We start from the raw sequence: 13,604 nt of genomic DNA, 5'->3' as shown, positions 1-13,604 counted from the left end.
ATCTTGCCCCTCATGCTACATGCCCTGCACCAGGCTTAGGGGACTTCTAGTAGCTCCATAAGGCACCCCTGGCCTTTCAGCCTTCACCCATGCAGCTCCCTCAGTGGGAGAATGACCAACTCTGCTTATCCTTCAAGCTTGGCCAAGTTGATGCTTCCTCTTGGAAGCTCTCCTAGATGCTTCTAGCCACACTGGGTGCTCCTGCTATGCTTTTTCACCCTGTCCTTATTCAATCACAGCATCCTAAATTCAATGTCACCTCCTTCTGTTCCTCCTTGGGGAGGCCTCCTGTGACCACTCATGGCATCTAGCGCCAATCACATACTAGATACGCACTTGCTTATTTGTTCACCACCTATCTCTCCCCTGGAACATGAGCTCCAGTAAGAGTGGGGACTGACTCTCTTCAGCACTACGTCGGCAGACTCAGAGTCCAAAGTGGGTGTTCGGCAAGTACTTACTGACTGGCTGTTTTAGTTTCCTATGGCCAGTGCAACAAATGACCCAGATTTGCAGCTGAAACAATACAAATTTATTATCTGATCATTCTGGAGGTCAGAAGTTCAAAACAAGTCCCAATGGGACTAAAATCAAGGTGTTGCCAGGGCTGCGTTTCTTCTGGAGGCTCTAGGAAAGACACCACTTCCCTGCCTTTACCAGCTTCTAGAGGCGGCCAGCATTCCAGTAGTAGATCAAGACTTTCTCATATCCCATCACTGTGACTCCAATTCCTTCCACTTTTTAGAACCCTTTAGATTGCATTAGGCCCCCTTGGATAAGCCAGGATAATCTCCCTGTTTTAAGGTCAGCTGATTAGCAACCTTAATTCCACCTGCAACCTTACTTCCCTTTTGCCATGTAACCTACCATATCCACAGGTTCCAGGATTAGAATGTGAACATCTTTGGGGGCTATTATTCTCTTCCCACACTGACTGACCCATCACACTCTAAATATTTGCTTAATTGCCCCTGTTACACTCTGGGCCATAAATGCTGTGGATGACAGTATTCATCCTGTTCATCGCTGTGCACCTCTCATCCAGTGTGTGGTCATTCCTTGTGTCCTTAGAGCCTCACAGCTATCCCAGGAAGAAGACAAGGTAGGGACTCTTGAAGAGGAAGAAGCTGCAGCTTCACTCGCTGATGGGACTCAGCCAAAGTTGTATGAGAAAGGGCAGTTCCAGGAGTTCTCATTGTGGCACAGCAGAAACCAATCCGACTAGTATCCATGAGGATGTGGGTTCAATTCCTAGTCTCACTCAGTGGGTCAGGGATCTGGTGTTGCTGTGAGCTGTGGTATAGGTCACAGATGCAGCCTGGATCCAGCATTGCTATGGCTGTGGTGTAGACTGGCAGCTGTAGATCCGATTAGACCCCTAGTCTGGGAACCACGAGTGTGGCCCTAAAAAGCAAAAAAAAAAAAAAAAGGCTGATGGAGAGAAAGAGAGAAAGGAAGGAAGGAAAAGAAAAGAAAAAAGAAAGGGCAGTTCCAAGACCGTGCTCAGGACTTTACTAGTGTCCTTACCAGCAAGACTTTGAGAGCTCCCTGCAGTAGGTGGTGGGAGAGCATATAAAATAATAGCAATACTCATAATCAGAAAAAGAAGGAGGAGAGGTGGAAGAGAGATGGAAGAGTAGTGGGGGGTAGGGGGGGCCGTACATACTTAGGCCATGACCTAGATCAAGCCATAAATTAAACTTTATGTTTTTGTAAATGCTCGTTACTACGCACATTAGTTTCTCAGGGATGGTTCCAGAGTTCAGGAACGGAATATCTGTTAGGTGTCTGCCTTGTTAGGTGTCTGTTAAGTGTATCCCACTAATGGCTGACTCAAGAAGGGCCTGCTCCTGAACTAAGAAGGGCCGGGAGCAGGAGGGAGGACATTTGAGCCAGCTGGGGCTCCCTCTGTGCCCCAGAGGGAACAGAAGGGCAAGAGTAGACTATGCATCCTTTGGCATATTCTCCCCATTTTACAGATAGCAACTGAGGCACCAAAAATTAGGTGACTTGTCCAAGGCTAAGGCATATACGCATTCATATGCAGAGTCTGAATTTGAACACAGGCAGGCTCTGTGCTCTACTGCCCCACATACAGCACTGTAACCCTGTCATTGTGCACTCTGTCTGGACTAATTCTGATTCTTGTGGGGACTCTGGGGATATTTGCTACATCCTGCTCTCCATGGGAAAAGGGGGGGTGGGGCCTCCAGACAACAGGACACGTGCTGCAATTTGGGTCGGAGCAAACCCTGATGGATATTATATTCTCATTTACAAATGAGGGTCTTGAGACTGAGAGGGGTCCACCCCCGATATATGTCAGAGCCAAAACCGAGACCCATATCCGACTCTGAATTCATTCTTTCGATTCTTGTCATATTGTCCCTGTGCATGCCCAAAGTTTTATCCTTATGTTTATACGACAATGAACAGGTCGTACAGGGAAATTTCACAGACTCAAAGTTTTATCCTTATGTTTATACGACAATGAACAGGTCTTACAGGGAAATTTCACATACTTTTATCTCCCAGATGGTATTGATAAGATCCTACACTATCATGACCTTCCGAATTAACATATCCCTCCCATTTGGCCTTACTGTTACCTGGAAATATACCTGGACCCTAACCCTGCCTGTGCCACCACCAAACCCGCTGACCCCACCTGGATGGCCAGCCAGGCACCTGAAGCTGTGGGCTACCCTGATTCTAAAACCACTGAAGCAGTCAGGCCGGAGTCCACTGACCAAAGGCTACTGAACCCTGTCCAGGGCACTGAGTTGCAACCCTACATCCTGGGAGGAAGTGGGAAGCACTGGAGGGCCCATGGAGGGATGCAGTCCCCAGGGCATGGCCCACAGATCCTTTTTTTTTATTTTGTTTTGTTTTTTTAGGGCCACACACATGGCATATGGAGGTTCCCAGGCTAGGGGTTGAATCAGAGCTGCAGTTGCCAGCCTTCACCACAGCCACAGCCACGCAGGATTCAGGCTGCATCTGCATCCTACACCACAGCTCACTGAAACACCAGATCCTTAACCCACTGAGCAAGGCCAAGACTCGAACCTGCAATCTCATGTTTACTAGTCGGATTCATTTCTGCTGCGCCACAGCGGGAACTCCAGCCTGTGGATCCTTTGTGTGAGCAGAGCATCCTGCCTGGGTTTTCCCCAGTCAGAATCTCAGAGGCCAGGGACCTGCCATTTTCAGATTCTTAAAGCCCACAAGGGGGTAGGCTGGGGATATTTGGGACTTTTTCGGTTTTATGCGAAATAGTTGATCAGCATTCATTTGTACCTGTTTCTTTTCTTCTGCTTTGTGTAGTTGTGTAGTTGTAATTATTGTTGTTCTTCTCCTTCTCCTCCTCCTCTCCATTCTCCCCTCCCCCACTCCCCCCATAAGGCTGTTCACTCCCAGTGGGCCATCGCTGTTATCCCAGTGCATTCTGCAGTGTCTACAGATGCTCCAGAAATGATGACTGCATCACCCAGCAGCACTGGGACACATGTGTTTCCCTCCTGTGGCAATCCCAGGCTTTCTTACCCTCTATCACCTAAGCCAAGGATATCTTCTGGCCTCAACCCATCCTGTTTGCCATCTGTACCTCAATGTCTGCAAGACTCCCACAGGAATAACAGGAACAGTCCCCTCACCTTTATGAATGAAAGACCATTCAGTGTTAATAAGGGGTTTAGTCTTTGGACCTCTTCTTTTCCCTGGTCTGTATTTCCTGATTTCGTCCAGTCCTATGACTATCTAGTGACTCCCACAGGTTTATTTCCAGCCTGAACATCTCCTCTAAACTCAAGGCTTGGTTGTATATTCAACTCCCTCTGCTGCATCTCCTCTTGGATGTCTAATAGACATTTCAAACTTTCATGAGCAAAAACTATTCACACACACCCCCACATCCCTCTCCCTAGCAAGTCTTCCAAAACACCCTGTGCATCCTGTTGTCCAAGTCAAGCAATCCTTGATTGCCCTCTTTCTCTTACTCCCCACACCCAATGCATCAGTAACTGGTAGCTGTCCTACCCCTAGACCCACCCCTTTTCACTTTCTGCTGCTCCAAGTCTGGTCCACTCTGCCATCACTGGACCACTGCCAGAACCTTCCTCCTTGTTCCTCTGCTCCCACTCTCATCCATCCTCCACAGACGGCCTTTTGATGTGTAACTCAAGTCACATGCCTCCTTGAAACTCTCCAAATTGCATCCCATTCACTCAGAATAAAATACAAACTGCTTGCCATGATCTGCAAGGCCCCCTGAGACAGCCCCCAGACTGTCTCTCATCGTTTGTCTTTCTCCCTCTCTCCTGGACTTGACAGGTCCCTGCCACACCTCCCTGTCCTCTGTCCCTCAGCCTTTGTTCCTCTCTGTGCTTTCTGCTCAGAACAGTTTTCTTCCCATCTTTCCTGCATCTGGAATTCACCTCAGATGACCCTCCTCAAAGATATCTGCCCACACCCCCAGAGATAAAGTGCCCTATTTTCTCTTTTTCATGACATTTAGCAAGTTATCATGCTTGTTTATTTGCCTCTATGTTTAGTGTTTGCTACCCTTGCTGGAATAGCAGCTCCCTAAGGGCAAGAACTCTGTCCTGTTCACTACTTTACCCCAGGGGCCAGGACAGTTATGTTGACTGATAAGAGGCTGAATAAGATAACTCTTTGCAGTGAAAGTCTACAGTTTGTATAGCATGATCTTTCAAATCCAGATAACGCTGGTGCCATGCTTACTAACTTAAAGAGTGACTTAGCAACTCTGGGCCATTTTCTGTTCTAGACAAGGTGTTGTGAGAATGACAGAAAACATCAAGTGCTGGGAGTTCCCTGGTGGTGCAGCAGGTTAAGGATCCAGTGTTGTCACTGCAGTGTCTCAGGTTGCTGCTGTGGTGCAGGTTTGATCCCTGGCCCAGAAATTTCCACATGCTTCGTGTGCAGGAAAAAAAAATTATCAAGGGCTCCAAGGACAGTGGCTCCCACCTAGCAGCTGCTCTAGGTCAAACCTGGTTCCTAGCCCATTGTCCTTTCCATCATCCCAAGACGGTAGTGGTTAAACGGTTGGGATGAATTGAAGAGTTAAGGATAAGTAAGTATAAAGGTAGACCCTGGAATTACTGCAGCATCGCAAAGGATTATCTGTCAATCCTTTAAAAATGATGGTTTAAGTATGGTGATATTGAAAGGAAGTAAGTGGTCTTAAGATCCACTGCAGGAGTTCCCGTCGTGCTCAGTGTTTAACAAACTGACTAGTATCCATAAGGATGCAGGCTCGATCCCTGGCCTTGCTCAGTGGGTTAAGGATCTGGTGTTGCTGTGAACTGTGATGTAGGTCACAGAGGCAGCTCAGATCCAGTGTTGCTATGGCAGCTACAGCTCCGATTAGACCCCTAGCCTGGGAACCTCCATATGCCATGAGTGTGGTCCTCAAAAGACAAAAAAAAAAAAAAAGCCACTACAGCTCTAGAAGTGCAAAGAAACAAGCATACCTTATACATTGGAGGCTCTGGTTTATCTGGCCTATTTCTGGTGAGCAAGAGAATCTTCCTTTCACCCAAAAGCAAGGGTTCCTCAGCCCCAAGAGTCCTCGCACTCCTTCTCCCCCCAGCTATAGATGCGGAGACCTCCCCTGGTGCCTTATTTCCTTAAACTATGGTCCAAAGATTGTTAGATGCTTAGACTTTGGACCAAAGAGGATGGAGCTACGGGGGCAGAGCCAGGGAAGTAGGTAGGGATTCAGGCCTCTACACAAAGATTCCACTATGTGGCTGGTCCGCAGCATCCAAATTGTATTTACTCAACATGGCAACAGCGAGGGGGAAGTTCCATGTTGTCCAGACACAGGGACTCCTCAGTTCTCCGAAGAAAGTCCCATAGAAACACCAGAGTTGATTTTCTTCTGGCCTCGGCAAAGTTGCTTCTGGCCTCAGCAAAGATGAGAGAACTGCAGGAGTGCTTCCCAAGCTGGCTGGCAGAGTCAGCCAGGGACGATGGCTCGGTGAACAAGATCTGGACCCAGGAAGATGGAGTGAGGGCCTGCAGTCTATAAAGACAAGTGCAGCTCAAGAAAGATGCAAAGGAGGACGAGTTCAGAAAACAGATTTAAGACATGGAGATTGGCCCCAGGAAGAAAGGATTGAGCTGAGGTCAAAACAGTGACCAACCAAAAATAAATAAATAAATAAATAAATAAAAAGGAGTTCCCGTCGTGGCGCAGTGGTTAACGAATCCGACTAGGAACCATGAGGTTGTAGGTTCCGTCTCTGTGCTTGCTCAGTGGGTTAACGATCTGGCGTTGCCGTGAGCTGTGGTGTAGGTTGCAGACGCGGCTCGGATCCTGCGTTGCTGTGGCTCTGGCGTAGGCTGGTGGCTACAGCTCCGATTAGACCCCTAGCCTGGGAACCTCCATATGCCGCGGAAGCGGCCCAAAGAAATAGCAAAAAGACCAAAAATAAATAAATAAATAAATAAGTAAAACAGTGACCAAGACCAGGAATGTCGATGCAGGCGAGGGAGGGGAGAGCTGAGGGTGTCAGTGACTTGGAGCAGGTGCCCAGGCCCTGACACCACAAGTGAGTTGGATGGGGGGAAGGAAGGAAAGCACCCTTTGAGAAGGGCTTTCTATGATCCTAGCTCTGTGTTCAGTACTTAATGGACATCTTTGGAACAAAGCAAGAAAGTTTACTCCCAGGGAGGCTGTGGGGAGAGTCCCAGGACAGTTGCAGACCAGGCAGAGATACTCTGTCATTCTCAGATCCAAGAACAATCAAGGTGGGAGCATGACCTTAACAAACTATCTATCCTCAGGGCGGAGGAGTTGCTCACCTGCCTGGGGACAAGGTGGTGTGATGTTGAACCACTGGAGGAGCTTAGTAATAGTACCTGCCAGAATTACAAGGCAGCAATCCAGGGAAAGCCTTGAACAGGCTGAGCCACAGTGCCTGTCCCTCCCCAAAACCATACTTCCATTCCACCTCTGTGACCCAGTGGCTTATAGTAGTTTCGCTGTTTATATATCACTTCGCAGCTTTCAAAACGCCTTCCCAAATTATGCTACTTAACTGATGTCCATTACTGGATTATCAGGCATTGGAGTCACGTGTTTCATAGATTATTGTTTGACTTCTGCTGTGTGATTCTGGTTAGTTTACTTACCATCTCTGGCTTTGATGTGCCCAACTGAGAGAAGGCAACCATCAGCCATTATTCCACAACATAGAATGAATGCGAAGCAGCTGGAGATGTGCTGTGGTGAGTGGATTTGCCAGGCTTCAGCAACTCTGGAGTCCATAGACATTCTGAAGAAAACCCATTCACTGGGCTCCAGGAAAACAAACTCACACATATTATAATCTTTCCTTCAACCCAGCTTTTAAGCCCTAAGTGCTTCCAGAAGACTTGTAGCTCTCTCACCCCTTGCCAAGCCTGGTTTTGAGACAGGGAAGTTAGGGAGGAGTTTCTGATTCCTGTACAGCTCTATTTTTATCTGGAATGTATCTTCCTGCACCGCCAGTGATTGGCGCCTTCAGGGTGCACTGTCAGCAGGACCTAAGCAATAAATAGCAACGGACAGAGAGACTGAGCTCTTATGAGGGCAGGAAGTTAGACAGATGGACAAACCGATGGGCCCAGCATCTTTGCCAAGAGCAGCTCAATTAATTAATCACACTGTCCCTGGAGACTCTCCGTTGTTCCAGGAGGACAAGCTGTTCGCCTCTGACCACGTCCAAGGTGGCAAGTGTGAGACACCAGGGCAGGCATCAGGTTCCCGCTTTCCCCCAGCGTTGTGGGGGACTCCACATCTTGAAGAGAGGTGGATCCTTTTATATGTTTATGTGGAATCAGCATTTGACATTCAAGTCAGAATAGGGATAAACCTGAATTACAACAGGAAGCAGTAGAGAGGGACCTGTCTTTTCCTCCGGAAGAGCCTGTTCACAGATCAGAAGGTCTGTGGCCCCAGCAGTCCTTTCCTATCTCTAAGCAAAGCCCTCTTCACAAAGCTTTGTCTTCACTTACTCAACTTCATTGCCTGCCTGAGATCAGCTGGGGTGGAGGGTGAAGCTGCGGGCATCCGCCCCCGCCCTTCTCCAAGGAGAGGCAGCATCATGGCATGACCAGTAACATTGGCTTTATTTATTTTTCTATTTTTATTATTATTATTATTTGCTTTTTCATGGCCGCATTTCTGGCATATGGAGGCTCCCAGGCTAGGGATTCAATCTAACATTTGCTTTAGAGGGAGCACCCAAATAAGAAAGCTTAGAGACATTTATAGCACACAAAGGAGGGCCTAGGAAGAGTGTGTGTGTGTGTGTGTGTGTGTGTGTGTGGTGTACAGGAGTGCAAGCTTACAGTTGTAAAGGAGCATGCCTAGTCTTTGAAGGCCATGAGCTGAGTGCAAAGACAGAGATGGACTTTCTCAGGCAAACTGCTACCCAAATCCTTCCAGTTGCAGGCTAGGAGTGAGCAGAGGGATTGGAGGGGGAGTTTGCAGTCTGTGTAAGAAATGGCACTAAAACCCAAAGAGGAATATCTCTGGGGCTGGACACTTAAAAAAAAGGTTATTAAAACCAGATGCTTCCAGGGAGTTCCCATTATGGCTCAGTGGAAACGAATCAGACTAGTATCCATGAGGATGCAGGTTCAATCCCTGGCCTTGCACAGTGGGTTAAGGACCTGGCATTGCCATGAGCTGTGGTGCAGGTCGCAGACACAGCTCAGATCTGGCATAGCTGTGGCTGTGGTATAGGCCAGCGGCTACAGCTCTGATTCGACCCCTAGCCTAGGAACCTCCATACACTATGGGCATGGCCATAAAAAAAAAAAAAAAAAAAAAAAAACAGGTGCTTCCATAGGACACGTGTAACAAGGCAGAGTTGAGGTGGTCATTTCCAGCACTTGATGATTCACCATGTGTGTCTTGGTGGCCATGGAGCATCCTGGCCTCTTCAGGGGGCCTGGAAGCACCTTGAGGGAGGGAAGTCCACAGGAAACCGCTGACTGCATTGGTGGTGGAGCAGGGGTGTGATAGCCAGTTGGTAACCAGCTTGGAGAAAACTCGAGGCAAAAAGGAACAGAACAGGAGTTCTTTTTTTTTTGTTTGTTTGTCTTTTTTTTTTTTTTATCTTTCTGCCTTTTTGCCTTTTCTAGGGCCACTCCTGCAGCATATGGAGATTCTCAGGCTAGGGGTCTAATTGGAGCTATAGCTGCTGGCCTATGCCAGAGCCACAGCTACTCAGGATCCGAGCCTCATCTGCAACCTACACCACAGCTCACGGCAATGCCGGCTCCTTAACCCAATGAGCAAGGCCAGGGATCGAACCTGAAACCTTATCGTTTCTAGTCGGATTCGTTAACCACTGCGCCACAACGGGAACTCCCGGGACAGGAGTTCTCTTGTGGCTTAGCAGGTTAAGGATCCGCTGTCACTGCTGTGGCGCAGGTTCAATCCCTAGCCTGGGAATTTCCACATGCCATGGGTACTGCCAAAAAGGAAAAGAACAGTAAAAGGGGCGAGTCTTCCTCAGTGAGGGCACTGGGGAGAATGTAATGCAATATGCAATTACCTACCCAAAGTCATCGTGAAGGTTCTTGGAAGGACCCCATTGCCTGTTTTAATAACAACCCTTCTAAAGCTCTTTTTATGTCTTAGGCCTTGTCCCCTCACTTTAGATAATGTAGTAAATCATTTAACCCACCTGTCAAGGTACAGAATGGTAAAGCCAATTGCCCAAAGTCACTGAGCTAGGAAGAGATGCAGCTGCTCCAGGGTCGAGTCCAAACAATCTGGTTCTCATCCACCATGCTACCTGCCTCTCATGTTATTTATTATTCATTCAACAAATATTTTCTGAGCATTTTCTATGCCTAAGGCACTCAATTAAGTAGGGGAGACAAAACACAGAAATACTTGCGAAAATTCAATAAAGGGCATTTGTTCATGCCATTACTTAAAATTACAGGCCTCTCTTTCCAGTGCATTCGGTCAAACCTCCAGTTTTTGAAGCCCCATCTACCCAAGGAAAGATGCTATCACTGTAGAACCCTTTCCAGGCTGGAATGAGGAACCCAACCTTGTCCTGCCTCCCAGATCCCTGGGCATCCCCCTAGCCCCCAGGACGTACCACCTCTGGTTCCTTTCCAGATCTGCAGAGCCACACCCAGGGCCAAGAACCATGTAAATATTCCCTAAATGCAGTTGACTGATGGGCTTTTTAAATCTTTGAATGCAGGAGCCAATTGCAAGATGCTCTTAAAGACCTCCCTGTTGCGGCATCCCCTGCTTGTGGCCACATAACAAGCACCTTGCGTGCTACCCAGTGCCCTCGCTCAGCAGTGCCAAGTGCCTATTTGCTGGTTAACTTCTGTTTCCCCTCGCTTTGCCAGGAAAGGCCAGCAGAGACCAACGCCAATGTGGACGACTCGGCGCTCCCCTCGGTGGCCCAGCTGGCTGGGCGGTTTAGGGAACAGGCAGCCGCTGCAAAGGAGGTGAGTCAGGCGGCTTCAGAGCCCCTCTCCTGGGAGGGGGCTGGAGGAAGGGGAAGTCTGGGTCAGGCCCAGAGGAGAGGGAGGGAGGAGGCTTGGTAATTACCAAATTAGGAAGAGAAGCCAGAGAGGGGTCTCTCTGAATGCGAGGAATGTCGCCATGCTGCTGGGCCTGGGCAGGATCTTTCCCCACCAGAGCCAGGCTTACACTCCAGCCAGAAGGGAGCAGAAATGGGGCTGAAAACTGAAAGAGCCAGCTGCCAGAGAGGGGAGTCTGGAACCCAGGGCTTGCCCACCTTGATTGTCCATCCACTGAGACTTAGATCTTGCACAGCTGTGCCAGGCCTAGACTGGCTCTTTTTTTTTTTTTTTTTTTGGTCTTTTTATGGCCACACCTGCAACATATGGAGGTTCCCAGGCTAGGGGTCAAATTGGAGATGTAGCTGCCAGCTGCCACAGCAACCTGGGATATAAGCCACATCTGCAACTTACATCACAGCTTATGGCAACTCCAGACTCTTAACACTGAGCGAGGCCAGGGATCAAACCCACGTCCTCATGGATACCAGTCAGGTTTGTTACTGCTGAGCCACAATGGGAACTCCCTGGACTAGTTCAAAATAAAGGAGTCCCCACAACAGGCTCCTGGCTGGAGCTCAGGAATCCAGAGCAAGGGTAGATTCCAGATGGAGAATTGGAAAGAATTAAACAGGAGACTTAAACGGAAGCACATTCAGACTGAAAGCCAGGCATCGAGAAGGAAAGGGATCAGGGTCCAGTGGATTCTACAATCCTGCTGAAGAGGACAGTTTCAAAAGGGGCTTTGAAGCATTAGAGAGATTTGGGCTAGATTTCCTTGAGTCCTACAATCCGAGGAGCTCTTTAGAAGTGAAACGAAGGAAGGGCACCTCAATGTGGGGGGAGGTCTCTCATGACCCCTTGGGGCAAAAGAGAATGTAATTATCATGCTTTTTTAGGTGTGTCGTTTTGCGTTTTTATTTTCCCATCTGAAGAATAGGTCTATAATTTCTAGACATCACAGGAATATCATAAAGGATGAAGGAGATGTTATTGATCTAAGGTGATGGCAATGCTTGGAAGCTGGATGTGAGTGTCATTTTGAGATGTTACTTCAGGCTGATGAATCTCAAAAAAAGAGGATGCTCCAGTCAAAATGGAAAGTCAAAATGGAAAGTCAAAATGGGCAGACAGTTCACAAGAATTTATAAAATTAATCTGCAGTCACAAAGACATGCAATTCCTCCCTCCATTCTTTTCTCCTCCAGACATCTGGAAACATTCCTCAAACCAGTTTCCACCTCCTTCCTCTTCCTCCTTGTTGCCTGATTAGCTCTCTCTCTTTTTCTCTCTGTGTGTCTGTCTGTCACCCTCCTTCTAGACACCAGCCAGTAGACCAACAAGAAGGAAACCACCCTGCTCCCTCTCTCTGTTCCCCCCCAAGGTAGAGCTGGGCCAGAATGGTGAGGAGGTAAGTGCTGCTCCCCCCGGGGCTCAGAGGACCTGGTTACTGATTTTCTTTCTCCGTATGAGAAGAGGCACACAATTCACACTCTTTTTATTTATTTATTTATTTGTTTGTTTATTTTCCTTTTCAGGGCCCCACCCTCTGCATATGGAAGTTCTCAGGCTAGGGATCCAGTCGGAGCTGCAGCTGCCAGCCTACCCCACAGTATAGCACCTCGGGATCCGAGCTGCATCTGCAACCTACACCGTAGCTCACGGCAACGCCGTATCCTTAACCCACTGAGCAAGGCCTGAGGTCAAACCTGAATCCTCATGGATACTGGCCGGATTTGTTTCCACTGAGCCACAATGGGAACTCCCTGCAGTTGGATTCATAACCCACTGTGCCACAATGGGAACTTCCAGGAACACTATTTTTTAAGCCTGCATGTTTCAGCAAAGAAAATGGGCCATATAGTATTCCCATGCCAGATTCAGGAGCCGTGAAAGTCATGTTTGACTCCCAGGTCTGACTTATATGATCATCCATGTGTACAGGGCATCTGGAAAGAGGGGTTACAGTGCAATGTGAGCATTTGAGAGGTTCTGCGGTGTCTTGTAAAGGCTGGCTATTGTTCTGCATCATTGGAAAAAAACCAGAGCACACAGGAGGCCTCATTGCCCTCAGATATAAATAGCCAATGTTACCAACATAATAAAGGCTCTGATATCATAGATCATAGCCAGCAATGGATTCCCGGCCCTGCATATTCACCCACCCTTATTTATCTAATTGTAGCTGTAAGAGTAGCTTGTCCATGCCCTCCCAGCAGCCCATGAACCTTCACTGTGGTCATGGTCTCCGCCAGAAATGGATTTGCATGTTCTCTCATTCAGCCTGGAGGCCAGCCCCAAAACAGAGCAAGCAAACCAAAAACAGTCCAGTTCCCACACCCTGTCGTGACCACCTCTCTCCCCTTGTTCTTTTTGGGGACCAGTATCCTGACAACGGACACTGGATAGCCACGAGGGTGGGCAAGCCTCTTGGTGCTACATTTTCTCACCTATAAAGTGAAATATTTGAATTAGATCAACAGTTTTCAAACTGTGTCAACCTAAGGCACAAGCAGAAGCCCATCAGATAAAACAGAAACTCAGATCCCCTGGTCAAGTGGAAAGGTGGGAGGCGGGGTCTAGAGCCCCCATGTGCTCTGAAAATACTTCCCCACACTGAACGGGGCGGGGGGGGAGGTGGGCTTCTCGGATGAGAACCCCCCAAGAAGCACAGTTTTAAAAACATTGTTTTTGTTGGGATCCCTTCATGTGCTGACCTTATGATTCTGTGGCTTCATAGGGTCACCAGCCGATGTCCTGACCAAATACATATCAACAACTTCTCTTTACCACTGCAGGTCAACTTCTCTGACCTTCACCCTCTGGGCTTGGAGTCCATGTTAGCCAACAGGCTAAGGCCATGGCCATTAGGACCCTACTGTGAGGCTGCCCCCTACTGCCCTGGGGAAGTAACTGCACTGCACTGAGTTGCTTCCCTTTTTATAAAATGGGACAAAGGACACTAACCAGACAGGTGATGGGGGCTGGATAGGGGCATTTATTCCCTGGATAAAAGTGGAGTGAGTCAGATT

At 48.2% G+C, this 13,604-nt stretch overlaps 1 protein-coding gene across 3 annotated transcripts in view; it reads left to right on the top strand.

Annotated features, from left to right (window-relative positions):
* RCSD1 (RCSD domain containing 1) overlaps positions 1–13,604 on the top strand; it is an 81,928-nt gene that overhangs the window by 45,523 nt on the left and 22,801 nt on the right. For 2 of the 3 annotated variants that reach the window (XM_021088515.1, NM_001244462.1), the window contains exons 3-4: positions 10,396–10,497; positions 11,894–11,983. In XM_021088515.1, the coding sequence (XP_020944174.1) occupies positions 10,396–10,497; positions 11,894–11,983 (192 nt within the window). The remainder of the gene's footprint in view (positions 1–10,395; positions 10,498–11,893; positions 11,984–13,604) is intronic. The other variant, XM_021088513.1, reaches the window with a different exon arrangement.

The sequence above is a fragment of the Sus scrofa genome, chromosome 4 (genome assembly GCF_000003025.6).
Source record: "Sus scrofa isolate TJ Tabasco breed Duroc chromosome 4, Sscrofa11.1, whole genome shotgun sequence".
NCBI lineage: Eukaryota > Metazoa > Chordata > Mammalia > Artiodactyla > Suidae > Sus > Sus scrofa.
Note: the sequence above shows the minus strand (reverse complement) of the source record. Positions and strands in the feature narration are given on the sequence as shown.